This window comes from Struthio camelus, chromosome 7, assembly GCF_040807025.1.
Source record: "Struthio camelus isolate bStrCam1 chromosome 7, bStrCam1.hap1, whole genome shotgun sequence".
NCBI classification, from domain to species: domain Eukaryota; kingdom Metazoa; phylum Chordata; class Aves; order Struthioniformes; family Struthionidae; genus Struthio; species Struthio camelus.
Genome location: NC_090948.1, coordinates 22,713,268 through 22,740,974, shown reverse-complemented (window position 1 = coordinate 22,740,974; position 27,707 = coordinate 22,713,268). Strand labels below are relative to the sequence as shown.

General features: G+C 45.3%; 2 protein-coding genes across 4 annotated transcripts; both read left to right on the top strand.

The window, feature by feature from the left end:
• The first annotated feature begins 255 nt into the window (after positions 1-255).
• Positions 256-20,689, top strand: LOC104146023 (broad substrate specificity ATP-binding cassette transporter ABCG2). 3 transcript variants are annotated; one of them, XM_068950251.1, is made up of 17 exons: positions 352-512; positions 2,356-2,392; positions 2,870-3,153; positions 3,725-3,784; positions 5,069-5,183; positions 7,486-7,638; positions 8,384-8,541; positions 9,636-9,787; positions 10,898-11,014; positions 11,844-12,109; positions 12,699-12,781; positions 13,139-13,228; positions 14,570-14,694; positions 15,056-15,210; positions 17,473-17,562; positions 18,409-18,512; positions 19,845-20,689. In XM_068950251.1, exons 2-17 carry the CDS (start codon positions 2,390-2,392, stop codon positions 19,990-19,992), a joined length of 2,103 nt encoding a protein of 700 aa, XP_068806352.1. In that variant the 5' UTR covers positions 352-512; positions 2,356-2,389; the 3' UTR covers positions 19,993-20,689. The 3 variants fall into 3 exon arrangements, with proteins under 3 accessions (XP_068806351.1, XP_068806352.1, XP_068806353.1); XM_068950250.1 differs by lacking the exon at positions 2,356-2,392 and having other exon boundaries at positions 256-512; XM_068950252.1 differs by lacking the exons at positions 352-512; positions 2,356-2,392 and adding an exon at positions 549-757.
• A 451-nt stretch (positions 20,690-21,140) lies between these two features.
• On the top strand, positions 21,141-25,552 carry BLOC1S2 (biogenesis of lysosomal organelles complex 1 subunit 2). The gene is made up of 5 exons (XM_068950249.1): positions 21,141-21,282; positions 21,972-22,088; positions 23,734-23,853; positions 24,351-24,455; positions 24,995-25,552. Exons 1-5 carry the CDS (start codon positions 21,231-21,233, stop codon positions 25,024-25,026), a joined length of 426 nt encoding a protein of 141 aa, XP_068806350.1. The 5' UTR covers positions 21,141-21,230; the 3' UTR covers positions 25,027-25,552.
• Positions 25,553-27,707: the final 2,155 nt, after the last annotated feature.

Here is a 27,707-nt window from a genome sequence, read left to right as displayed (position 1 = left end):
CCACAGGGGCTGGAGGGTCTGCAGAGGCCACGGGGGATTTACCACAGAACTGACAGGGAGATGCCCCTCAGTCTGGACACTCTGCCGTGCTTTGGTGGCTTCCAACACGGAAACAATCGTTCCCCCCCCCCCTTTTTTTCCCCTCCCCGCACCCCCCAGCAGGAAGGTAGGGTAGTGCTGCGGAGCCGCCCCTGCTCCCCCCTCCCGGGGCCCCGCCGCCCCGGGCACCCCCAGCGCCGCCTCGGCAGCCGGCCCCCCGCGGCGGGGGGCCGCCCCGGGCGCGCAGCCACGGACACGGGCCGGAGCATCGCCGGGCCGGGCCGGGCGGCACCGCTGCATCCCCCTGCTGCCGCCGCCTTGCCCGTGTCGCGGCGGGGGTTGCGTGACAGCGCCCGGCACTCCCTGCCGCCGCTTTATGTAACCGGCCGCTCGGACCCGGTTATAAAACGCTGCCGAGGCAGCGCCGCGGTCAGAGCCTCGCCTCTGCCGTCCCCGAGGCGCCGCGGAAGGAGGTAACGGCGCGGGGGAGCGGTGGGCCGGGCCAGGGCGGGCCGCGCCGCGCCGCGGTCCCCAGTCCCCGGGCGGCGGGGCCGGGAGCCCGGAGCCGGGCAGGAGCTGCTCTGCTTGCGAGCTCGCCTCGGCGGACGGGGGGGACGTGTCTTTCTGCCGGGTTAACTCCCGAGCCCGCTCTGCTGCGCGGCGTCGCGAAAACTTGCGGCAGCTCCGTGCGGGACGGGAACGAGCACCTGGGGCAAAGGTGGGGGACTGGTAACTGCTTGTGAGGCGCCGTTGTCTAATGCTTGCTTGTAGCTGCGTTATGCTTCTTTCATGTTTCTGTCATCCTTGCATGCACCCGCAGTAATGGTTTAATTTGCCAGTGCTAATCAGTAACCTAGCAAAACCCCCTATAAAAGGGTTTGTGCTGTTATTGTTCAGATAAAGAACCTGGCTATCCAGAACATGTGAGGTTTACAAGGCAGTCAAGAGTTCAGAAGTCTACCAGGCCATGGTCATCCTGCCCCCTCCCCTTTTTTTCCTCCATGTGTTGTGCAACCTTTCAAGTGTATAAGCCTTCTGTTGCTGATGTAATTAGCAGATCTTTCCTCGCTTCCCGCAGTTAAGGCTTTCCCAGGGGTGACCAGCCTTGAAATTCAGGATGTGTCCAAGTTAAACAAACAACCCTTTCCCCTCCAATTTTTATTTTATTTAAACAGCAAAAGCTATTGCAACTTTTCACATTTTGTTAAGTGTTAGGAAGAGGCAGAGAGGAAAAGGTGGTTTCTATTTCTTTAAATCTGGCTCTTGTCGCTCCTTTTTCTTAAAAGGATGACCATCTCGCTCCCTGAGAAATCCTCTGCAGTGGTGGCTATTATTGGTCCTACTGGTTATCACCCTCTCAACTCTGGGGGGGCAGGCACAGATGGTGGGAAAAGGGCAAGTTGTGGGATACATCTGCCTTTCCACAAAACCCAACCAACCAGTTCTGGATGTCTCAATGCACAGTTCCTCCTCCTTGCTTTTAGCCTAGTGACTACCTTGGTTTTCCATGAGAGTACAGCAGCTCTGTAGCTTTCCAACAAACACTCTCATCCCAGCAGCTAAGAAGGGAAGTGAATGCTTGGACTAACTTGTGTTAGGATACCACAAGAGTGTTCAGTTCCACTTGTGTTCAATTTCTAGAAAGGGCATGCAGTATTTCCCCTCTTCCTTGTGACAGTCCCTTGGAAGAAGGGAAGGAGGGCTTATGGCTGCCAGGGCCTCTGGCTAAAAGGCAGGGCAGGAGTTATGCTTAGGTCTCACACAGGCTGCAGAACTTGGGGGACTGCAGAGCTTCCAAATCCTTTCTCGCATGCAGTGTCAAGGCAATAACTTTAAATGTGTTTTTAATGAGAGAGGGGATTCAAACTTGTTGCAATCAGTTACACCAACAGCAACAGGGAAGGAAGCAGCCCCTTGGAGAAACACTCAGTAGTCATAGTAGCAGTTATATCAATATTAATTGTTATTATGGTAATTGCTGGTTATACCAGTACTGATGTGTTTCCTACTAGGCAGGCTGTGATTTATGGGCAAGGACAGCAGTTTCTCCCATATGCTGTTCACACATCGTTCCTTTCAGGTGCTCCTACACTGAGCTACACAGGCAGATCATCTGCTTGAACTACAACTATTTATATCTTTGCCTATGATTACAAACAGATACCATATTTAATTGTCCTTAATATACCGATTTGTATCTTGCTCATCCCTACTGTGGGAAGTCCCAAATCTCTTCCTGTGGGAGAAGAAACTCCTACAGTTCTTCAAGGTAAATGCTGCCTGCTCACACATCCAAACTCCTCTTCCTCTGTGCAGCTGTGAAGCATCTTTGCACTACTGCGATTCAATCATGGTAAGGAATGTGTGTATTCCACAGTCTTTCTGTGACCTTTCATACCGGTTCATTAAAGGTTTCCTCTGCTGGCTTTGCAGAGGGGATAAGTATGTTACATCTGGAGCTTGAGTTTCCTTAGCTTGAGTGGCAGGAGCCTGCATTTGTAGTCCCTACTGTGTCAAGCAAGATATTGACCACCACAGATGGGCTGGATTTTCATCTCAGCAGAAGTTATTTGAGCTGATGTCACCTCTTCAAGCGCATACATGTCCAGTTCTTAAAACTGGCCGTGCCTATTGCTCTAAATCAGTGGGCTTCTGCCTTTTTGTGGATTACTGAATGTCTTCCAGTGTGGATATCCGTCCTTCTGGAAACTTGGCCCATGTAGAGGGTGGTGTGGTGTGCATGAACTTGCTTCTTCCAAGCAACTTTCTACACACTTCTTCACTGAGATCTCTCCTTCCTTCTATGTTTTTGTGCTGTTTGTCTCAACAGATGGGAACTGCTCAAAACAACAGTGACCTCAAAAAACTACCGGCAGTGGAGTTTGACCTGTGTAACAAGGACGTGATGGCAGACACATCTGATCACAGTGTCATTTCTGTTGGAGAAGAGGAAGGAACAGGCAACTTCCAACGTTCATTTCCAACACGAGAGTCCCTCCGATCCCCTCGGGGCTCTGTTGTGAGTTTCCATGACATTCAGTACTCTGTCAAGCAGTACAGTGGATTCCTGTGTAAACAGAAAACTGCAGAAAAGAAGATCCTTCATAATGTTTAGTAAGTTCTTGTTTAAAGAAAATTCTGGAGAGGTAGGAATGAACCTGCTGCTGTGAAACTGTGACATCCATGTCATCTTCTAGATTTAGCTGTGCTGGCAAAGAAACGACTGCCTTCCTGCCAGTCTGCAGTTCATGTGATCACCTTCTAATTTACTTTAGGTGAAATAGCTGGGATTTAGCTGGAGCAGTTTCAATTAAATATCTGAGTAAATTAGGATCAAACTCATGTGAACTCTTTTGTTGGAAGAGCTGAGGATTCCCTAACCTATGGCTGGAGCTGAGGAGGAAAGGAGCAGCAAAGAGCAGTCGCTTCTTTCCAGATCCAGCTCAGCAGGGAAGACACCTTAATTTCTATTTGCTGTAAATTGACTTTATGGCCAGCTCTGGTTCTGTCCTGACTGGCAGTCTGGGACAAGAAAGGAAAAGCACTTACTGATTTGAGATTTACGGAGAAGTTTTTAATCTCTTCAGTTTTTCTTTCAACAGCATTTTGTTCGCATCCCATTTCCACTATGAACTGCACGTGAGTAGCCCTCCATTTGGGAATAATCCTTTCCTTTTTCTTCCAGTGGCATTATGAAGCCAGGCTTGAATGCTATCCTGGGGCCAACAGGCAGTGGTAAATCTTCGTGAGTATTTTCTTTTGTTCCTTCAGTCTTCTGTTTGAAGGGGATATGGGAATCTGTGAGGGCTGGAGGACCTGAGGAATCTTCAGGTTTGGGCCTTTGACATACGCCTGTGAGAAATCTTGTGAAGCGGTGTGGCATCATGTCCTCCTGCTGCCTGCTCTGCTGGAGGCTCCTGCCCTGCAGTGGGGTCACCACAACAGATCGTATGCCCACCTGCCTCTGCTCCGATTTATAGTCCTGTGTTATTGCTGTCACCTTTGGCGGCCTGAGTTAAGATACTAAGCTGAACTGGGCTGACTGTCGCACAGGTGTATACTCTGTCTTGCTGGCAAGCTCCCTCAGGGGCAGGAGGGAAGTAGTCATGGGTCAAGTGGCTGCAGCAAGACTTCCTTGGAGATGCTAGGCTGAGCCCTCCTTTTTGCGGACTGCCAGGAAAATGGTATGTCTTTCTGTAGCATAACTGTTCTGTATCATCACCCCAACCTGCCTGTGGCCTCACAGGGGGGTGTGCAATATTTCAAGTTCTTTGGATGAAAGCACAGAGAAGTACCTTGCAGACTATCTCCTGTCAATGCTGATGCTATTTCTCTCCAGTAGAACCAAATTTGAACTCTACCTTTGAGAATGTCAGGGACAGGCAAAGAGGGCCAGAGTTCACACAGGTGTGTCTTCATGGTGACTCTTGATCAACCTCATCTTGAGGAGACTGCCAGCTAATCAAGACCTTTTCAAGAGCAGAGCCTCATCAAGGCAGTGTTTACTTAGCTAGCAGACAGGCTGACCTCTGCATCTGCCATAAGGAGAATCCAGAGATATGTTAAAACAAAATTACTTTTATACAGTTAATCTTAACTCTAATCTTGTTTATACCCATTTGGATTAATTTCCTTGAGATCAAAGTAGTTACTTCTGCACTCCACTGGCTGGAGAGCAGACTTCAGCTATTTGGCAGGGTGCTTTTGTGTATGTTTTCGATTGAGGATAGCTGTAAATGTGGAGACTGAGTAAATGTCAGTAGGGGGTTGGGACTGCTGTGAATTGTGAGGATCTGCATACCACCAATACTGCTGCTGTACAATTTGCACTTAAATCCTGCATCTTCACCAGGCTTTCTGCATAAGAAGCTAAAGCCCCAAAGTAGAGAAAGCCCCTTCCTGTGCTCTTTGTTTGGTTTGCAGCATGCTGTGAGCAGGCTGTAACAGCAGTCCTGACTTGTGGTACTTATCCATTCAAAGATAAAAACAGTCTTTATGGCAAAATCTAATGCTTGGTGTTTATCTGAAGTCTCCTAGATGTTCTGGCAGCTAGAAAAGACCCAGCAGGCCTGTCTGGAGAAGTGCTTATAGATGGCATCCCACAACCTCCAAATTTCAAGTGCATCTCAGGATATGTTGTGCAGGTGAGTAACTGAGCCTTCTGTGGAGGCCTGGGAGCCCTTGGGAGGGAAGTGTAGACCAAGGGCATGCTACAGCGTAAAGCCTTTGAAAGGTGTCCTCCATGAGAAGCAAGAGGTGGTACACTGGAGGGAACTCACCGCACTTCATGAATGACAGATTGCAGGGCCTTCCCTTGTGAGCAGATAGGGCTGGGGGGGAGGGGGAATAGCTTCTTAAAACAAAAAAACAAAAAAGGGCAAGGTTCTGTCACACAAAATGAGCAAAGCCTAAACTCTTGAGGTAGGAAATGCTCAGTGAGCCGTACAGAGCCTAATTTGATAACTCAGATGCTAGGATATTTTCCTGGGAAAACAGAGGATCAAACTCTTGCTCCTAGACAAGCATGGAAGCGTTTGTCTTCCTGAGGCTGCATGGATGCCCTAACCACTGGGCTATTTTGAGTTGTTCTTTGGGCTTTGCCAGGGTTGGGGGGTGGAGGGGCATGGAAGGGAGAACACCAAAACCTTGTAAAATTCAGAAGCAGTTTTAGTTGGCAAGAAGCACTTTCAAACTATCGCACAATAATTCTGGGAAGTAAATAGACCCCTGCTGTTCTTCCTCTGATTCTGATTGACTAGGCAGAGCTTCATCCCCATCAGAGACAGGAAAAGCCAGCTGAATCTGGGGAAGTGGGTGGAGGCCTGGACCAATTATAGACCCTTGAAGCCCTGAGGGAGCTGAGAAGGGGGGGATTCTTGGCAGCCATACGAGCAGCTGAATCTGGAAACCATCCAGGCTTCTAATTGCAGATAAACACTGAATATGCAGCTTTTCTGAAAGCTGCTGGTTAGAGGTCTTTGAGAGGATGCATTTGACAAGACTGATACTGAATCTTGATCTTCCAGGTCAAAATCCCCAAATCCTCAGTGCCTCATAAATGGCCAGAAAGGTTCTTGCAAAAGGTCCCCATCTGAGACATCTCTCCAATGTCCAAAGTAACAAAGCAACCAAACCTAACCTTGAAATGATATGCAAATAGGAGACATTAAACTGCTCCCTTTCCACCCCCATGCACTACTTCCTAGATTGAGAAAGATCGCCCAAAGAGTGAAAATAAACATGTAATGCCTAAAAGCATACATATAGGGTCAGCTTTGTGCAGATGAGCATGCAGACATGCCAAGTCACTTGTATCCCTATAAAACTCATGGTGGCCTCTCCATTAATGCCCTGTAAGTGACAGTGTCATCCACCGTTCATTAGGTTTGATTTTTAAGGTGGCTTAACAGATTCCCAGTTAAATTTCCAGTGTGGAGCCCAAAGAGTTGTATTGGTAGATCTGATGGTGGGGAATGCAGCAAGGAATAGGAAGAGAGATTGAGGGTATGCACAAGGAGGGAAGTGGTGGTAGGAATTTCCTAAACCAGCTTTGACACCAAAACCAGTTTATCATAAAACTACAGCCTGAGTGGTGCTTGTCACAATTCTGGCACAGCAGCACGTTAAACTTCCCTGCTTACTCCAAGGCCAAATACATTTGGCTGGCACATCCTTTGCTCAGCTAATCAACTGCATCTGACATAGAAGGGGTCCCAAAGCTGCCCAGATGTTTGTTAGCTGGATAGATTTGACTCTCAATCAAAATGCATGTGTCTATGTTGAAGCTTTGCTCGAGGATAGTCCTTAGAGTAAGGTCTTGTGCTCAAGAGTTGCAGATATTTGAGAGCCTGGGGAAAAAAAAGAAGGCATCTTGGGGTAGTGGCCTTGTTTCTCTGAGGAGCTGGCTGCCAGTGGGGAGCTGGGGAGAGCTCCTTGGAATTGCAGCTGAACTCAGTGGGTGCTCTGGGGCATAGCACAACGTGGCTTGTAACTGGGAACTGAGCTGACTTGGGTGACTGCTGACTGCCTGAATGACTGACCTGAATGCTGAGCGGTAGCAGCATCCATTGGCTTCAGCTGGACTAGCAGTTTAGCTCTTTCCAAAACCAACTACCTCCTCTACCTCCCCGTGGCTTGTATGGAAAATGTACTGCCTATACAACTCCTCTGCATTTGAACTGCTGAGCCAAAAAGCAGGCTGAGGTGGTACTGGCTGGTGCCAGGTGCAAGCTGGGAGCCCAGAGAGATGGGGTATACCCTTAGCTGCTTCTGAGTGACCTCGAACTTCATGTGTGCTGTAAGTTTTCAAGCAGGGGTTGTCGCTCAGTCTATTTTCCATTGTGGCTCCCAAACATTTTATCCAGCAACTGCCACTACAGGGACTCTGGTGCCCATTCAGGTAGTTGGGAATGAGGCTTTTCAACCGTCAGTTTGTATTGCTTTCAGGATGATGTTGTCATGGGCACAATGACGGTGAGAGAGAACCTGCACTTCTCTGCTGCCCTGAGACTCCCTAGCTCCATCACCACTGAAGAGAAGGAAGAGCGAGTGACTCAGATTATCAGTGAGCTGGGGTTAAACAAAGTGGCTGATGTGAAGGTGAGTAGTGAGAATAGCTGTCCTAGAAATCATACTACCTCTGGAAACCAAACTATTCAATGCTGGGTAATATGGCAAAAGTGCAGCCACCCTAGGCTAAGCAGGAACCTGGCTGAACTGTATTGCACACAGGAAATCAGTCCAGCCCTAGAGACAGCTTGGAAGAAGCAGATGTATTTCTTCCCAAAAGGGGAAGATCTTGGACCATGTCCAGCGTGTTGTAAAAACGCAGAGGGGAAAAAGTTGCTTAGTCATAGCACCTTGGAAAGCTGCTCAGTCACTTCCTGGCTTTGTGGGACAAGGCAAGGAAATTGTTTTCACAGTGCTAAAAGCTGTGAGGGATGGAAAACTGGGCTGTGGTGGAGATGTTCTTGCAGAGGTTGTTCCTCAGGGCAGTATCTCTCCTTTCACTCTGGCAGCAGGTGAGCTACCTGTGAAAGGCATCCCTGAACACCAAAGCAGTCTCCAAAAGCTGCGGCCTCATCCTGGCACTTCCCTGTCAGTGCCATCTTTGTTCCCTGAAGTCAAAAGGTGCCTGGCACCTCTGAAAATCAGACTATCTTCTTATTGCAATGTAGTACCTAATGTGCCCTTTAAGAGTCAGACCCATCTGCTGCTGCTAGCCCTAGAGTTCACTAATGGGACTCTCTGAAAACGAAAAGGGTTGCAGGGTGTGGTGAGCCCTGAACTCCACCACGGGCACTGACTGGGTCTTGTTTTGAATGCCTGACACTTCTTTCTGTAGGTAGGAACCGAACTGATCCGGGGAGTGTCTGGAGGGGAGCGGAAAAGAACCAATATTGGGATGGAGCTCATCACAGAGCCACCGGTCCTTTTTCTGGATGAGCCAACAACTGGCCTTGACTCCAGCACAGCCAATGCGGTGCTCATCCTTTTGAAGAAGTAAGAGTCAGTTCTTCAGGGGTCTGCTGGGATGTTTTTACCAGCTCATTATTTAAAAAAGGAATGCTGCTATGACTGAGTGGCTATAGCGCTGGTAAAAAGCTGGACTAGTAGACTCAGAAATGTAAGTTAATTCTTTATCTGGGCCTTGTCCAAAGCTCTTTGAAGTTGATGGGACACTTCCTATAGCAAACATTGGATTGAAGCCCAAAAAGCAGATGTAGCTTGGACAGCTTCCCTTTGCCACAGAGAGGGGTGCATTGGGAAGTCAGGGCTTGTAATCATAATTTCTTGGCCTTCCAGATCAGTCTATTACAAAGGCTCTTCCGCTATTGGCAAGGGCCTGGGGCTGAGATCAGATTTCACCTGTAGATTCATCCTGAGCATCCCCTGTTTCTGTTTTGGAAACAAACTGGCCTGTGGTACAAACAGGACTAAACAACGATCACTTCATGCGAACATGTTCCTAATCCTCCTCCTGTGTTTGGCATGTTGTCTGGTTTTACTTGTGGGGACATTCAGCTCTGCTGTTTGTGGACAGAGGTCTTTGATCGGCAAGGACATTTGAGCATCAGTGCTAAAGCACCTGAAAGCACTTTTCACAAACCTGAAGGAAAACTAGTTCTGACTTCTCTAGAGAGTAGATGCTCAGTACAAGAGCTAAGAGAAATCTCCTAGGTGGGCAGATTTCCAGGTTTTACCTAGCAGGCCCTGGAGATGCCATTAAGTTTAGTAGGACCATTCAGATTAGTTAAATTGAAGCCTGATATAGAGGCTGTGAGGAAGATGTGTGAGATGTGTGAGGAAGATTTACGTAGCAGCTGTGGCCCTCAACTTTTACCCACAGGCAACATCATACTTTGCCTACCTGAACTGTAATAACAGTTATAATCATGGGTGCTATCTGAAGGTCTTGCAAGCAGTGCGTGACACAGTGGAAGAAACTGAAACTACTGTTTTACTAAATTGAGACTCTTAGAAGCTAACAAGTGCTTGTTTCAGTCTTGGAAGGTTAATTTTTGTTGGGGTTAACATTTTTTTTTTCTGAAATGCAAACTGTGGTGTATTTGAGAGATGTTTTGTTTCTATTTCAGGCTCTCCAGAAGAGGCCGGACCATCATCTTTTCCATCCACCAGCCCCGCTATTCCATATTTAAACTGTTTGACAGTCTGACATTACTAGCTTTGGGAAAGGTGCTGTACCATGGTCCTGCTAAGCAGGCCCTGGAATATTTTCATTCTATTGGTAAGTCCTCTGTACCAAGAGCAAAGGTAACAGCTAACAATTTTAATCTGCAGGGGCATTCTTACCCTAGTGCTGGATAGAACTCCTCTGCTGCTTTATTATTAGGATACCCAGAGGCTGTATGTGTACAGTCTGAACAGTCTTGAGTGAAACTAGGAAAATAAGAAATAATAAAGCAGTCTTCCAGACAGCACAGAGCATTGGTCTCTTCTGCCTTTGTTTTGCCATGCACCAGGCCAAAGAAACAGCAGCTTCTTGCATGTTTAGAAACATGCATACAACAAACGAGATGTTTGTGTTTCTACCACAGCCAGGGGGTCTCTTGAATGACAGCCTGCAGATTGGCAGCAATCTGTAGAGGCCAGTCCAAGAATCCACTCTAGTCTGGGTACAGGTAGGTGACTGAGTCATGGTGTGTCTTAGGGTGGGTTAATAATTGCACTGTTGGGTAGCTGCTCCCTGTACAAGTCAGCAGGATGAGGGGTTCTAATTGCAATGGACAGAGGATGTAGAGTGGATTTCGAAACCTGCCGTGGACATGTTAGATTGTAGGCTTTCCCTGGCTTTGGGGGAGATGCTATAACCAATCTTACTCCTTTTACTCCTTTGTATCCTCCCTCAGCTTGCTTCCTCACAGGAATTTTATAGGATGAACATCCCTGCTTTTTTTCCTCCCCATCCCATGGCTAGAACCATATTATGAAATGTAGCCCTTGGACAACACTTTCTCTTCCTTGTGATCAAGGAAAAGCAAGCAAGATTTGAGATCCTAGAGTAGCCCAAGCATTTGAGGCTGCAGAGCAGACATCTAGCAACACCTAATGAGGAGGCATTGGGAAGGAGACAGAGCTGTTCATGCTGAGCTGTGTAAAAGCAATTTACAGATTTCTTCTCATCTGAAGTCAGTAGGGAATAACTGGCTTTGCAGCTCAGTACTGATGCCTCAGTTTCCCCATCTCCAAAATCCTGTCCATTCTACTGCTGTAAACTAATGCTCATGGAGAGCTATGCGGTTCTTCTACGTCACTTTTCCACAACCGTACTATTAGGCCTGACTCTCCAAGATGTGCTCTCTGCAATACAAACATGCTGTGGTTGTTCTTTTGAAAGGATATGAATGTGAACCCTTCAATAACCCAGCTGACTTCTTCCTTGATGTCATAAATGGTGATTCAACTGCTGTGGCAGCAAGCAAGGAAGATTACAGACCTGTGGACACAGAAAGAGGTAAAATTGTGAAGGAAAAATCCACTGTTTGCTGGAGTAGAAGGGAAATAGCATATGGTGATACTGAGCTTTTATCCTCTGGTTTTCCTCTAATCTGAGGGTTCCTTTTCATTAAATTATTCCTACTAATAGATATACTTTGTTCTGGGTTTCTTTAAAGATCTCAGAAAACTCTTTTAAAGGGATTTTGTTTCCTTCAGTAATATAGGAGAGCAGTGAGAAATAGTAGTAGTCTACAAAACATGGTACGTGGGAAAGCCTAAAGAACTAGAATTGCTTAGTCTCCAGGGACAGCTGAGAGCAGACAGAAGTTTTTAGTCATGTAAGAGACTGCTGTAGAGAAGATACAGTAGATAGGCCAATGGATTTACATGGCCGTGAGAAACATTGCAACTAGATATGAGAACAAACTCTAACACTACATGGACTGAAATGCTGGAAATGCTGTGGATGCTGTAGCATAACCATGAATGAAGGATTATAAAAGTACATTAGACACCTGTTGAACAGTTCTCGTAGTGGTGCCTTTGGGGCATGGGGGAATGGATCTGAGCAAAACATTGATCCTCAAAATTCAATGAAGTGAAAGTTTTCTGGTGGCTGGTTCTGAGATGGAGGCTATGTTTGTGCCATAAGCAACAGGCTAGGTTGGATTAAAATTGCAGGGAAAGCCCCTCACTCAAGCTAACCTCCTAAATGCAGAGCTGAGGCTTGAACACTTCAAATACTCTAAGGATTCCTGCTATTTTATCCAGCCTCCAGAGATGATGCCTGTCTGAGGGTAAGGTTCATGGGGAATTACAAGCCTTATGTTGTCTTTGCTGTTCAGAGGTGAGTGGTGAAAATGGAGTGGCAGAGGAGAACGTGGACAGCAGTGTGGTAGATTTGCTGCACCAGAAGTATCTCAACTCCAGCCTGTATCAGAGCACAAGGGAAGCATTGAGGAAAGTGGAGCTTGGGCAGGGAAGCAAGCAGAGGATATCCAAGAAGGGACATGAGATTACCTATGCAAATGGTTTCCTCACCCAGCTGTACTGGGTGTCCAAGCGTTCTCTGAAAAACCTCATCAGGAATCCGCAGGCCTCTGTTGCACAGGTAGGTAACAGTCAGTAAAGGTTGTAGACTTTTTCTGCTCTTAGTCCCTCAGTCCTCTCACTCTGCAGTTTGTAGGACTAATTTTCTTTTCAAAGGCAGCTAGGGAAATAGGAAAGTCCTGTGCCACTACCATTAAGTGGAGTGAAATGGCCAGCTCCCTTTGTTTTCAAAAAAATCTCCATTTTAGTTCAGCACAAGGACTACTGCACTGAAGACTGGGGAGTCAAGGGAAATGTTCCATCTTTCAGTTCATATGCAGAGTTTCCAGGTGATGTTAATTTTGTGGCTTACTTGAAATTTTCAAGCTGGATTATTTTTTTGAGCGTGCTTCTGCTTCCTCTGATCATCTTGGCTGGGAAAGACTAGAAAAAAAGTGAAGAGCCTAAATCAGGAAAATTTGGCTGAAGGTGTGTGTGTGTGTGTGTGTGTGTGCGCACGCGTGCACGCATTGACTCACAACAGCAAAGATTTTAGGCAAGTGTGAATTCTAAACCCTGCATTTATCTCAGTGACTGAGCACTGTCTAGTGACTTGTCCCTATTTATCCACCTGAAGCACTCCCTTCTCCCTTTTTTCTTTCCTCTTCTAGATTGCAGTGACCGTAATTCTAGCCCTGGTTGTGGGTGCCATCTTTTTTGGCACAAAACTGGATCGAAGTGGCATTCAAAATCGGTAAGTTGGAAAGCTGCAGCTTGCTCACTTCCCTGTGTGTAGCAGACAGGCTTCAGCAGCAGGGAAGGCCTTGGGCTCTGCTGGACCACCATGGAGGTTTGGGTTTGCTAGCCTCAACACACAGCAACATGTGTATTGCTGGAGCTTCGAAAGGGGCCATTGTCCCATCAGGCTCACAGATATGGACAGAGGAAGGAAACATGAAGGGGAAGACAAAGGATTAAGCCTGGCTTTACAGCTAAGATCTACAGTAGCTCCATTAAGCATCTCCATACTGTGGCTAGAGACTGAGAAGCACTGATCAGTGCTGATTTTGGCTGTCTCCTAACTTCTTGACTGTTCTGTTCTCCCTTTCAGGGTTGGTTCTTTGTTTTTTGTCACCACAAACCAGTGTTTTTCCAGTGTCTCTGCAATTGAGCTGTTCATCAGAGACAAGAAGTTATTTGTGTAAGTAGTGATGCTCTTAGACTGTCTCCTCCTGCCTCTGTAGTGAGGGGGGAAATATCTTACAGACTAACCAGAACAATTTTCACCTGCCAGGACTCAAGACTTGATTTCTCCCTTGCAACAGTAGATTCTAATATTAATACTAAGTTTATCCATAAAATAGGGAGCTGTAATGACAAAAGGCAAGTGATGGGGGGAAGGAGGAGAGGAATAAAACCCTTTTCTTTGCCTGCTGCATCATGGTTAATTGGGAAGCACTCTTCTTACTTTTGGTAACGTCTGGTTTGAAATCTCTTCTTCCCTGCCAGAGCAGAGCCTGTCTTCTCACTTGCAGGGATGAAAAGTTGTCTTTCGATGATCCCACGGTGGTAAGATGGTGTAAAGATGAAGACAAAGTTATTAGAAAAGCTTCACAAAGGATGCTCAGAGGAAGAGAGCTGCTGGCTGTTTTATAAGAGCTCCCTAACAGTCAAGTGCACCCATATATCTGGGTGGAAAGTGTAGTTTGGAATAACCTCCAGCATACTAGATGAGAGGGCAAGAGATAGATCTTCTGCAGTAAAGAGGAAACTGGGGCATTGAGCCTGGAAAATGAATATAATTTCTGTAAGTCACTAGCATGAGACTCCTAAAGTTTATATGTGCCCAGGTCTACCACAGCTTACTCAGGGCAGCTCCTTATTGATCCAAGGGGCTGTTCAGGATTAAATCTCCACACACTGACATTTCTTGCTAGGCTGCCTTGCTTATCAGCTTAGTTTTTCAGCTGTGTCAGCAGGGATTTTCCCACCTAACCGCTTACAGCATCTTTTTGTGAGCTCTATTAAGCAGCAAAAAGTTGTAATGATATTTAATTGTCCTGTGAACTGGAGGCAAGTTGATGTCCTAAAGGTGTTTACCCATTCTTGTTATCACTCCCCCTCCCTTGTAAACAGGATGTATGTTGAGGTAGCTGGGAAAGCTGTGGATACAGTGTTCCTCCAGGTAATAGCAGTTTAATACTTCTCCTGCTCTCATGTTCAGGATTATTCTCTTGAAAAGAGCTTTAGGTGCTTCGACCTCCCCTCCCCCATAAGCAAGTATGTTGCTTAGCAGTCATACCCTTCCAGTAACCTCTCTCAGTGTTTTCAGTGTCATTGCTGGGCCTATGAGATAGATCAGCATTTGGCCTTATTTTATAAATGAGGAAGTGATAGCACAGAAAATAAGCATCTTGCATATTGAGAGGGAGTCAGTGGCAGACAGAAGAAAGTGAACCAGGACAAACCATACACACATACTGAGTGTTATTCCCCAATAACCTCTAAACCTGTGCAACTCCCCTCCTTTCTGTCCTCACAGCCATCAGTATACCAGTGGATATTACCGTGTGTCTGCCTACTTCCTAGCCTTGATGTTAGGAGATCTGCTGCCCATGAGAACTGCTCCAGCTATCATATTCTCATGCATCAGTTACTGGATGATCGGTAAAGAATTGATGTTTTCACTGAACCTGTCATCTTCCAACATGTCTGATTTGTGACTTAGCCAGAGTTAATTCCTGTATCCGTACAATGAATCTGGTTGAACCCGCAACTGATTTTTAAATGCTTGGCATCAGAATAGCTTCTGAGTACTCCTGGATGGGGCAGAGACACTCGCAGTCTAACATAGCAAGTTGCTTGACCGTGTCTTTTGGCAAGGTTCATTGGGGCCTCTGGAGCATGCACAATTGCTGCATCTGTCTCTCTTCCTGCTTTCCATATCTTGTGTAGGAGTCCAAGGATACCTCTCTAGGATTCATAATGTGGCTGTTTACTAGGCTTTTCGCCTTCTGATTTTTGTCAGGTTACCAGGCTGTTGCAGGCCGGTTCTTCTTCTTCATGTTGACCCTGGTACTGGTATCCTACACTGCCACAGCCATGTCGCTGGCTATCAGTGCTGGGATGGATGTGGTGGCCGTGGCCAATCTGCTCATCAGTATTTGTTTTGTCCTGATGCTTGTAAGTATATAAGGGTCTCTGCATGTGTTGCTTTGGTGGTAGGGGTGAGGAGACAACTGACAGAGCACAGTTGGGTTTAGGAGACAAGCTAAGAGGACTGGATTGAGCCAACCATAAGCAGGCTGAAAATCCACAGTCCTGAGAGCGTGTCAAATCATCCCTCAGACGCAATTCTGTAGGCACAAAGCCACAAGAGCTGTGTAAACCTAGGGTCTCAAAGTGTTCTCTTTAAATTTTCTTTATAAAAATTCTTTAAAAAGATCTTGAGTTTCCAATATAATGAATCTAAACAAGCAGCTAGATCATTAAAGAAAACAAAAAAACCCCAAACTGCAAACCTAATTTTTATCGTATTGACTCTTGTTGCCCAGTGTGGTCAGGAAGAACATATCCTCTCCGTTTTAATTCAGTATTGCTTTGGAGTTTCAGAAGTTACTTCAGTACTTTTCTTCAAGAACGTCTAGGGAAGATAGCAAGTGAGGCAGAAAGTAACTTTGTCTATACATAGATGAGGGATGTAATTTCTCTTCAAAGAGATGATGTTGTTAGTGATGAAACTTTTTGACTGTGAGGTCTATAAGGTTACCGCAGCATAAAAAGTTACCTCTTGTCAGGAGATTCCTGGTAGTTTTCTGTGCACATATTCTGAGCCCACAGCAAATCTTTTATTTTTTAGTTTGCAACTTATGTTAACCTGCCTTTGCAATAAGCAAAGGGATAGTGGATCACTTCAAACACTTGCTGTGGGTGAGGAGTATTGTGAATGTGCAGTGAAGGGCAGCTGATAGACAATGAGTGAAGTCACGCTAACATGTTTTTTTTATGGATTCAGCTTTTATATAAAGAATGGCTTACCCCAATGTCTTTCAGGACAGAGATAAGCACAAGATACTTCAGATAAAGCACAGCCTAAAGTGTCTTGTTTAGCCATGAAGCCCAATTGCACTAAGAAGTGAAAGAATAAACCTTACTCTAGGCAGTAAGGAGCACAGATACAGGTTATAGGTATGTTACTAAAACAGTAACAGCCCCTAAGGCACCCTATGGTTTCCTTCTTGTTTACTCCACTTCACAGAATCACAGAATGGTTTAGGTTGGAAGGGACCTCTGGAGATCATCTAGTCCAACCTCCCTCCTCAAGCAGGGTCCTCTAGAGCATATTTCCCAGGGTCACATCCAGACGGGTTTTGAATATCTCCAGGGAAGGAGACTCCACTACCTCTCTGGGCATCCTGTTCCAGTGCTCTGTCACCCTCACAGTGAAGAAGTTTTTCCTCAGGTTCAGATGGAACTTCCTGTGGTTCAGTTTCTGCCCGTTGCCTCTTGTCCTGTTGCTGGGCACCACGGAGAAGAGACTCGCCTCATCCTTCCTTCAGAAACTTATACACATTAATAAGATTCCCTCCTCGGTCTTCTCTTCTCCAGGCTAAACAGTTCCAGCTCTCGCAGCCTTTCCTCATATATGAGATGCTCCAGTCTCTTAATTAGCTTAGTAGCCCTTTGCTGGACTTGCTCCAGGAGCTCCATGTCTCTCTTGTATTGGGGAGCCCAGCACTGGACACAGTACTTCAGGTATGGTCTCACCAGGGCTGAGGAGAGGGGCAGGATCACCTCCCTCCACCTGCTGGCAACACTCTGCCTAATGCACCCCAGGAGACCATTGGCCTTTATCTGTGCCTTTATCTAGGTCATCGATCACTACGTTGATCAAGACTGGACCCAGTACTGACCCCTGGGGGACACTGCTAGCTAAAGGCCTCCAACTAGACTGCACCACTGACCACAACCCTCTGAGCCCTGCCATCTAGCCAGTTCTCAATCCAGCTCACTGTCCACTCATCTAACCCACACTACCTGAGTTTACCTACGAGGATGAGCCTTCCTCATTTCCCAGTCATCATTCTTCAGCCTCTGGCTGGCTTTACCATAGGACACAGTCCTCCAGAGTAAGGTCTTGCTAGCAGTCCCTTTGTAGCTGACATGCAGATGTAGAAAGCCTTTCTGTCCTCTTTGTAAGCTGTTTACAACTGAGATACTTAGGTGTGCTGTTAGGCCAGTTGGCTGACATTGCTGCAAGGTTAGCACTTGGGCTTGTAGGCGCAAGCATAACAGCAGTAGGAGTTCCATCCATGACAGTGCACCTCTGCGGGACAAGTGGTGGGTGCTGGGTAGGGATACAAATATAATATCTGTGCAGGAATGGTAGTGCTTGCAATGACAAGAGTTTGTGCCTCCATTACAGTTTCTTATGTTCTGTTTCAGATCTTTTCTGGCCTCTTAGTAAACCTCCCTTCTGTAATGGACTGGCTGAACTGGCTGAAGTACTTCAGCATCCCACGATATGGCCTCACTGTGAGTAAAATGTAGCATCAGTCTCCTGTGCATAAGGTAGCCACCGTGCAGCTTCCTGGAGAGCTTTGAGTATAAATGCAGTTCTTTTAAAAGCCAGACTTGGGTTCTTTTCTCACATGAACCTGGTGAATGAAAGACAAACCAACTAACCCCACAAAGGAAGTGAAAGTTAATCTATGTGTGAGAGGTGAAAACCTCACATACTGAACAAATCATGTGAGGCACAAAATTAGTGTTGCATGGACAGCAGCAGAACAAGCTGTCCCAGTGAGGCCCTCATTCCTAGCCTGAATAGCTGATCCCTATGGTTTAGAAGATAGTTAAATTTTGCATGGTCCCTCCAGAGACTGCTATTTGGGTGGCCAGTGTGAAGTTAATGTCTATGTTTACAGTATTTAACGTAGTACCTGAATGTGTCAGTCTTTAGCGTTGCTTATTCTGTAAAGTGAAATGTGGCTTATTGCCATTTCATAACAGTATGGAGCTGGGGTACCCTTCACAGATGGATTTCCCATCTTTGCTGAGTAAAATTGGTTCAGTGAAGGCAAATGAATGCCAGAGCTGGTGCAGGAGGGAGGGCAGGACCATGTGGCTGGGGATGCAAGAGAAGGATCAGAGAAGGGGAGAGAGGTGTGAGACCTCCCCTGATTTGGCATCACTGAGATGTTTTATCAGTGTTGCTGCTTGTGGAGCTGTCCCACAAGCCTAAAAAGGAACACAAGTCTTAAGCCTAAAAGGAACATGACTGAGTATGTATCTTTTAATTAAGCTCCTTTGAGGTGTTTCAGCTTTAGTGCCCAAAATTACTAACTCTTTGTAAAAAATGATGTCTGGCTCTTTCCCTAGGCTCTTCAAGTAAATGAGTTTAGAGATCTCTACTTCTGTGGCACGAAGAATCCAAATGTTACCATGTCTGTAGGCAGCTGTCCCCCAGTTATTTCAGGAGAAATGTAAGTCTCTACATCATGATGGTTCTTAGGCCTAAGTTGTAATGTCTTCCTTAAAGAAGAGCCTATGGCTATTTCAAATGTTTACATTATTCACAGAATAACCATTCAAAAGCCAGTCTCCTCAAAAATATATCACAACATAATGTATTTTTGAGTATCTATTAAAATTTCGCAATTACCTAAGACTGAAGTAGAGACAAGACTTCTACTCCTAAAAATGGGCAAATGAGCTAAATGAAATTGTTTTTGATTACTTGGCCCTGGCTTATCAGTTTTCTTAGGAACAAACAACTCTGGGGTTACTTTACAACAGGAATGCAATTTATGGGCAACAGAGCTGGTAGGAAGCAGTAGACTTGCGATCAGAAACATGCCTGCCCCTCGGAGCTAGTTTGTAAATAATGGTGATACTATCCCTGCGCATACAGAAGGGAGCCAAGGTATCTCCTAGTGTTACTTCCCTACTTGAAATATTCTGAGTATTGATGCATTAAGCAGCAGCAATGCAAGTGTTTCATCATGATGACACATACTACATGGCTGGTAGACTGAGGTTATTGCAGGAAAGAGCACTAGAGCAGGGTTTTCATAGCTTTTGCACCTCAGACTTGTTTTATGGACCTCCAGTGACTGCTGCATAAAACAAATGCTTTTGTATATCTGGTGGGTTTCATATGGTCCTGAGGCTTACTTATATCACCAGCTATCTGCGAACGACAACTATGATCATCATATGAAAGATGATGAGAACCAGAGCTCTAGATTTGTCCCTCTGGCTGTTGATTCGTGAGGGGTTTTTAAGCTCTTCCACTTATGTCAGTTCTATTTTGCTGATTTGTGGGTAGAGAAAAATTTGTGCAACAGGAATAAAAGTAATTACTTTGAGACTTACAGAATTTCACAGAATGGTTTAGGTTGGAAGAGACCTCTGGAGATCATCTAGTCCAACCTCCCTGCTCAAGCAGGGTCCTCTAGAGCATATTTCCCAGGAGTCCATGAGTGTTTGATCAGTCACTGACTTGGAGATACATCAGACATTACCTCCATAGATAAAAGGTGCACATGATTGTTATGAATTGCAACTTGACTTTGCATAGCCGAGGACAAATATTACAAATGTTAATAATCTGTCTATATTTACCCTGATTTTTTTTTTCAGTTCTGCACCATATATGATTTTAGGGCTCTAAAGTAACTTAAGACTATCGTGTGGAGTCTCAGGTTGTCTCACTAATTAGAAAGTCCTGTATTATACTGCCCTAAATCTTGTTTAGTGTTTACATTACAGCGCCATGTGGCGCATACTGACTTCTGCTCCATGCTTTTCTGCAGCTGTTCTGGTGAGATACACCTCTGCAGCCAGGGAATTACACCTACCAACTGGGCTATGTGGGAAAACATAGTGGCTCTATTCTGCATGACTGTTATCTTCCTTATGATAGCCTATGCAAAACTCCGATTTATGAGAAAGTTCACATAGACTCCTCTGTCGCCTTGCTGTGCAGCTCTACAGGACTTAAAACTGCAAAGCTTGTTAGAGCCTACTGGAGGTTGCCAAAAGATTTCAGCTGACTTTACCGGAATTTAAATGGGAATCCTGTTGCCTTGTTTCTGAAGTATGATCTCTATGTGGTTATATTATTATGTTTTTAAGAAGAAATGTTTTACTGTAACACTGAGTAGGTGAATTTTTAAGGATCTAAGAGGGGAATATATTCTCTTAGGTACTTATCAAACTATGTATTATAGAACTTTGTTCTTCTGTGGCAAGCCTCTGATGTATTTCAGAGAAATTATACAGGAAACGTTCAAAAGCAAACACTTCCCTTTGAAAGCATGAGCTTCTCTCATCACACGCAGTACAAAGTTATGATGGCATGTGTGCATTGATAACGCTGGCCCTCAGGAGCGCCTGAGCCCACAGGGCGCGTTGGAGAGGCATCCCCGTTCGACGTTAGGACACAGGAACGAGCTCTCCTCGAGGCAAGAACAGTTTCCTTCTAGTAGCATCACAACAGAAGTGACTTCTTGCAGCAACAGCTTTTGCTCATGAAAACTAAACACACTGTCCGAGACTAACTCCAAGGGACAAATAAGACTGATGAACTGTAAAACTGAACTATTTACTACTTAAAAAGGGATTTTTTTTTAATAATAAACCAGCTTTCGTGTACTTAGCAATGGCAACTTCTGTCTTTTAACGAGCTACCACGCCGTGGCACCGTCCACATCGTGCTATTTTGGACACCGAGCTGAAGGACCGGGCATACGCGCCGCAGCGCTGCCTCAGGGCGCGCACGGAGGACGGCGGCGGCCCCCCTCCCGTCCCCCCGGCAGGGCCGCGGGCACGGAGCACGGCGGCAGCCCCTTCGTGCGAGCAGCGCGGCGCGGGCCCTGCAGCATCGCGACCCCCCGGGGGAGACTGGGGCGGGCGCAGCCACGGACCGCTCCTGGGGCTCTAGAAATAACTTAGCGGCGGCTCCCAAAGCCGCTTGCTTCCGCACGTCTGCGCTGTTTAACGGCCGAATTTTTTAAACCGCCGGACGTCGCCGACGCAGCGGCCCACCGCGGCGCTGCGCAGGCGCGGCCGGGCCTACCCCCCCCCCGCGCTTCCGCTCCGCCGCGGCCGCGCGCGTGCGCCGAGCGGCGGCAGCGGCGTGCCGCGGGGTCCAGGCGGAAGGGGCGGCGGCGGCGGCGACGGGAGGGGGGTCTGTTGCCATGGCGACAGCGGCAGAGGGGCTGCCCGAGGCCGGCGCGCAGCCCGCCAAGCGTAAGGGCCGCGTCGCGGGGCTGCGCAGGGGTGGGGGGCGGTCGTCGGGCGGTGAGGGGCGGCGCGGGCCCAGCAGCTGGGAGCCCGGTGCCGGCCGCCCCTCGCCGCAGCCGCAGGGCGCTCGCCGCTAGGTCGGCCGGGAGCCGCTGAGGGCCCGGGGCATCCTCAGTGTTCAAGTCGTGGGCGATGCCAGGCTGTGCCGTCCGGTTAAAGGAGAGGGACGGGGTTATTTCCTTGGAGAGCGGAACAAGCAGGAGTTGTGGTAGAAGTGGGCGTGAAGAAGAAGGACGGGGGTTATCGGCTTGGAAGCAGCTCTCGTGTTAAGTCAGCGACTAGAAATGGAGAAGGGTCAGCAGCATGGTGCATGATGTTTCTAGAGGCGGCACCACTCAGAAGGTTTCCCCGAATTCTGCTTTCCTGTCATCTAAGCATAGGAGTGGGCTGATGTTTATATAAGCCATCAGAGCAGGTACCTGTCTCTTATCCCCAAAACATTGTTTTGAAATAATCTTAGTAGTACTTTAAGGAACCAGCCTCGGTTAATTATACCTTAATGTAAAGCAGACAATTTGTGTGTAAACTAGATGCATTCTATTTTTAAAAAGTTGGGATTGTTTAATTTTCTGTATGTCTTTCTGTACCTGCTAACTTTCCCCTAAGTCCATAATGTCTATTTGTATCCTGATTAGAGGACCCTGCTATTGAAACAGCAGAGGAAGCTAAGGAACCAGCAGAAGCAGACATCAATGAACTTTGTAAAGATATGTTCAACAAAATGGCTACTTACTTAACAGGTGAACTGACAGGTAAGGCATTGCAATACTGACTTGCAAGTAACTTCTTGTTGTTGTTTTAGGAAATCTGCTGTCTAGTTTGTCTAAATTATACCTATTTAGACCGTATCAGGGGGGACTGGCAGTTCAAGTCTGGCAAGTTGCTAGACTACTAGCAACACTGAGATTAGTCGTGTTAATGAAGTCCCAGATTAGCAAAAATATTTTTCAGAAATTTTCAGGATGATACCAGCAATTGTAACAAGGTATATGTAGTCTGGCACAAGCTTGCGTGTGGGCAAAACCAGAACAGACCTAGGCTAAGAAGGACAGGAAGAAAAGCACAACTGAGTGGCACATGTGCAGCTCTTTTATTTCCGAGTGAGAGCAAGGATCATACATATGTATTCCAGCATTCATGCTTTAAAATAAACTGCCATTCAGCATTAACTGGAGTAAAGTAAACTGAAATGTCTATTTCTGGAGACTGACTCTGCTTTAAAACATTCCAGCCTGGGAGGTTTTATTTAAGTTACTTGTGGGTTAAAACGATTAAAGTGCAAATAGCAACATAGAACATAATTGATAACTGTACTTTTTGTCCAAGGTGCTTCGTATACTTTGGTTGTAAAAATCTGCAAATCTGCCCAGCTGCTTTGGTTCTGTATCTGGAAATTGTACAATAGTTTACATTGGAAGGGACCTCTGCAGATCATCTAGTCTTAACTCCCTGCTTAGAGCAGGGTCAGCTTCAGAAATAGGTCGCTTAAGCATAGGCTTGTCTAGCTGAGGTTCTTCTTACATTTGTTGTTATCTCTAATGTGATTATCCTTCCATGCTGGTGTAAAGGTATAGAAAATCAGTTATCCCTATTTTACAGGTAGGGAACTGTGGGATGTAGGAACTTAACAATCTAATTTTTAAATAACATTGAATTCAATTGATATCTTGAGAATTTGGATTTAAATGACTTGACTGAGGTAGGCAAGGAAGCCTGTGATGCAAGGAAAGTGTTGGGATCACCCAAATCTCAGTCTGCTATTCTGATCTGTGGAGCATCTTTTCTTTTTTATGTTTTGATGAATCAGAGGCTGTCTTCAAAATGACAATTTTAAATTTCCTTTATTCAGGAGTTTCTGATGGTGTTTCTGGTGAACATGTTAATCTCTTAGTGTTACAAAGTCTAACCCTCATCTCTTACCCTCCCTCCCCCCCCCCCCAAAAAAAAAAAGAAACACAGAAGAAAGAAAATTGGAAAGCATTTAACGAATCATCCAGCTCTTTAGGCTTTAATTTCAGAACCACTTGACACCACTACTGATTTGCATGGGCTGTAGGGTATACGGTCCGATTAGCCGTCTGGATTCCTACTATCAGTTTTGTAAATGGAAGCTTCTGACTGTCAGAATAGTAGTAGAAATGAGTGGAATTAGTCAATTTTTCCCTTTCTGAATATATTGCAAGTGCAAGTCAGTAAGTATTCATCAGTCCAGCTGATGTTTCTACATTGCAGTGTGTGATCTGTTTTTGCAGAGCATTTTGCTAATAACCGTATTACCAGTAGGCTGTTTTTAGTTACATTTGGATATTGTTTTGAAATCTCTAGTCCTGTTGAAGAGTATGCCCCCAATTCAAACTGTAACAGCTTTCAAATAAAATAAACTTTATTGTTTTTAAGCCACCAGTGAAGACTACAAACTCTTGGAAAACATGAACAAGCTGACCAGCTTGAAGTACCTGGAAATGAAAGATATTGCTATAAACATCAGTAGGAATCTGAAGGATTTAAATCAAAAGTGTAAGTAAACCAAATAAGGGAGGAGTACAATAAATTCTATACTTACATAGTAAATAAAGCATCTAAGAATCCAATAGGTCACACTCCATTGGTCTCTGAAGGAAAGAAGGCTGCAAGATATACATGCTGTTACACAATGCTAAGCTTGTGTATTTCTTTAAGGCTATAGACTACGTAATTTCAGAAGTATAGCATTATTTTCTCTTATGCTAGCCTATGTCGCAACTAATTTCAGAACTGATTGAGACTGAGTAACGCTTTTTTGATTCCTGTAGTATTTTATTAGTGTTGAGTTTGAAACTATAGGTTAAACTTTTCATACTTCACTGAAGTATGACTATCAGCATCACCGCTTGATTTTGGGGGCAGGAAAGGAAGGAGCCTTTAAAGAATTCTATCCAAAGAATGTCATGAGAAGTTCTTATGTTTCAAACATGAATTATTTGCTTGAGTGGATTAATAAGAACTGATAAATAATGATTTTTTTCCTTTTTAAGATGCTGCTCTTCAGCCATATCTGGAACAGATCAACCTAATTGAGGAGCAGGTTGCAGCTTTGGAACAGGCAGCTTATAAATTGGATGCATATTCCAAAAAACTTGGTAACTATTACCCCCTACTGTTACTAGCTATCAGCATAGCCCCTTGTGAGGGGATTTAACAAGGCAAAATAAGCTTCTCCTTTATCTGACAAATCTGAGCTGTAGAGTTTCCCATGCAGCCTACCGTTGACCTGCCTTCAGAGGTGCACATGAAGTGGCAAATGCTGGTAAAAGATTAGTGCGTCAAGTTATATGGAGGTAGACTGCAGATATTCTTGAGATACAGCCTATTAATGAAGCTTGGTTTCTTTTTTGCAATGTGCAGTGACCCAAGTTTTCAAGAGAGATATTTAACCTTGCAAATAGAGGAATTTGTGAAGTTCCAGCAGGCACCTGAATCCCCTTAGCTTAAATTAGTACTAGTTGTCTGACCTAGGCACCTAATTCTTAAAAATCCTAGTGGACAACTAGATTCACCTAAATACTTCAGGAAAAAATGGTCCTCTAGATTAACCTGAGTTTTAAGATGTATAGCACTGTGCAGGATTCAAGCCTTTTACCCATCCAGTCCTAAAATACTGTTATTTTTCCTTCTGCAGAAGCCAAGTATAAAAAACTGGAGAAACGATGACATCTACAACAGAGACTTGACTTAATAATAATATTGAAGTTGGAAATTGGGTTATGAGACAGATTGATCTCTATTTGTTTAGGCTGCACAACAGCAGTTATGCATTGCCAAGGAATTGATTGCAGCTGACATCAAGACTGGTAACTTTTTATATCTAACCTTGAGGCTGAATATCTGCCTCTTCTCAGATGTTTCTATTGCCTCAATTATTGTTCTGTAGCAAAAAAAAGTGAAACCTGTCACTAACCCTTCTGTTGATTATTGAGTGTCTGTGTGTTAGTCCTGTGTCCTCCATAATATATTCTACCTAGGAAAAGCCCTGCGTAACCATAACCTGTAAAGATGTTATTCCTTGGTAGCATGAGGATCCAAACCTCTTTTTGGAGATACCCTGGCCTTTGGAGTTATGAGCATGGTATTGAAAATGCTTAAGTTTGGCGTTCATCTTTTCTTTTTGAAATAGAGGGACTAGTTATGATAAATTTACAATAATAAAACTGAACTTGCTGCGTTTGTCTCCCTGGAATCTCACATTCCTGTTGGAAAGATTACGTAAGTTGTCTTTTTTTTTTTTTCCCCCAAAGAGTCTGATAGCAAAGACCAACTTCTTTCAGCTGCTGGAGATCATAGACGAGAACATGCTTTAAACTCTGCATCAAGTATTCCTGAACTCATATGCTTTGACTGTCTGGAGCTCAGGTGAAATTACAAGAATATTGTTTAACTGTATGCTAAGCTGATTTAGCAGATACTTTCTCTACTTCCCTAAGGAAGTGTCTTGTTTCATCGCTTAATCATAGTGGTTTTTGAAGATGCATGCCCAGTACCAAAAGCTCCTTCTCTACCACATTAACAGTATTCCAGATTGCTGATTCAGCAGAGCCCTATTTGCTGAACAAATCCTATCCGTGTTCTTTTTTAGCCTATATATTGATCTGGACTAGTTCAAGTGGGCTTTTGCGTGAGTTGCAGTAGAGGATAGTACAGGTGCTGATGTAGGAATTAAGAAATTCAAATTTCCTGCTGGCTAGTCAGAAGAATGGTTAGTCATCTGCTGGTATGGTGAAGATTATAAAGCTGTCAGTCAGTGTACATCAGGTTGAAGTAGTCAAGATTGACCCTGGTGCTCTTTAAGAGTAATGACGTGAGGAACCGTTGAAAGCCTTCAGTATGGCTTTCAAAATCTTGGGTTTAAGATGGAAAAGACTATTCTAGATGGCCATGATGTAGGATTTAAGGAATAGGGTTGAGTTAGAAGAAAGATAGTTTTGGAATGAGCATCTTTAAAGCACAGCGTTAAGTCTCCCGGAGGTAACCAGATGTTGACATCTGTATTGCTGTTCTCCATTATTAGCTCACTGGTAAGTGTTCTAATTTTGAAAGCAAATTAAGTATTTTAATACTGGTACCAACACACCATCCTCTGACTCAACAGCATCAAGTACCAACAGACGAATTACCATTTCTGTGTTGGAGGAAATTGTACCATGAAGAATGGCTACCAGTCTTAAGAGCTGACAAGGTCATCATCACCTCAGGATTGATGGTCTGTTCTCAGTTCTGCTGGACCACAGGATCTAGCCAGCTAGATCTAAAAATCCAGTTTTGAATTGGCATCCAGTTGGCATTTGGATGACAGCCTGGACAGTGGCCTGCTCGGTGATCTCTAATGCTGGGAAACATATTAGGCTTGAAACAAGACCACTGCTCTTCCAGCCTGGTGATCTCTTTAGCTCCCAGCTTTTTCTGAGAAGATGGTGCTGGAGGCAAAAAATTGAGTCCTGGCACACAAAGGGATTGTCCTCCACTACAGAGATATGGCCAGCCCTGCACATAGTGGCCAGGTGCAGAGGCCAAGATGGAGGGGTGGCGCAGTGACATCCCAGGAGATTGCAGTGGAGAGCTGGCCATGTAGTCTAAAGCGTTGTGGTAATCTCCGTGTGATAAGGATAATATCAAGCAGTGAGTGCCAGTGACTTGTTCTATAGCTTGGCAGCAAGTCCAATAAATTCTACTCTCAGCAGAGAAACTTCAAATCCAAATATTGAGCACAGAATGGGATATGGCCCAAACAGGCTCCATGCTCCAGTGGCAGCAAGCTGCTAGGTTAGCTGCAAGTTCGCTCCTGCGTGTCAGATGCACACTCAGACTCTCAATGGGAAGCAGACCACAGATTCAAGTTGGGTGCAGAACTGGATGCATGCTATCCTTTCGCTGTCTTTAAGGTGTATCCCAGTCATCATTCCATTTTCCGTAGCATACACTGTCCACGTTATAGTTGGGATGCCTAAACTCACCTGAGTTGCCATAGTAAGAAGGCTTCACTCTGTCCTTGGGATCATAACAGTAGCCTTGCTGTGCAAATTGCTGCAGTGGCCAAGCAGAACAGCACAGCCCCTCTCTCTGTTTTGTGTTTACATCCTCCAGTGCTTTCTACTGGGGCTGCCTGAGATAGTAGAGCACCTTTTCATCTCGAGACCATGGGGAGACACATGATGGTGAAGATGTTTTGAGACTGCTAGTCCTTCTTAACAGAAAATAGGAGACAGTTATAGGTGTCTCACCCTAAGTTCAAGCATGTACCAAGCTCATCCCATGGCAGCAAGATTTTCCTTCCCTGATGTGTGCCTGGAGCATCCTATGTTGCCAGTACAGATTTGGACATTACAGCAGCCCAGTAG

Bases quoted from the DNA above. Each gene is read 5' to 3' on its own strand.
- BLOC1S2 (XM_068950249.1), top strand. From the start codon at position 21,231: ATGGCGACAGCGGCAGAGGGGCTGCCCGAGGCCGGCGCGCAGCCCGCC. The intron at 22,089-23,733 runs GTAAGGCATTGC...ATTGTTTTTAAG, and splicing joins CTTAACAGGTGAACTGACAG to CCACCAGTGAAGACTACAAA. The intron at 23,854-24,350 runs GTAAGTAAACCA...TTCCTTTTTAAG, and splicing joins GAAGGATTTAAATCAAAAGT to ATGCTGCTCTTCAGCCATAT.
- LOC104146023 (XM_068950251.1), top strand. The intron at 9,788-10,897 runs GTAAGTCCTCTG...TTCTTTTGAAAG, and splicing joins GGAATATTTTCATTCTATTG to GATATGAATGTGAACCCTTC. The intron at 14,695-15,055 runs GTAAAGAATTGA...GATTTTTGTCAG, and splicing joins CATCAGTTACTGGATGATCG to GTTACCAGGCTGTTGCAGGC.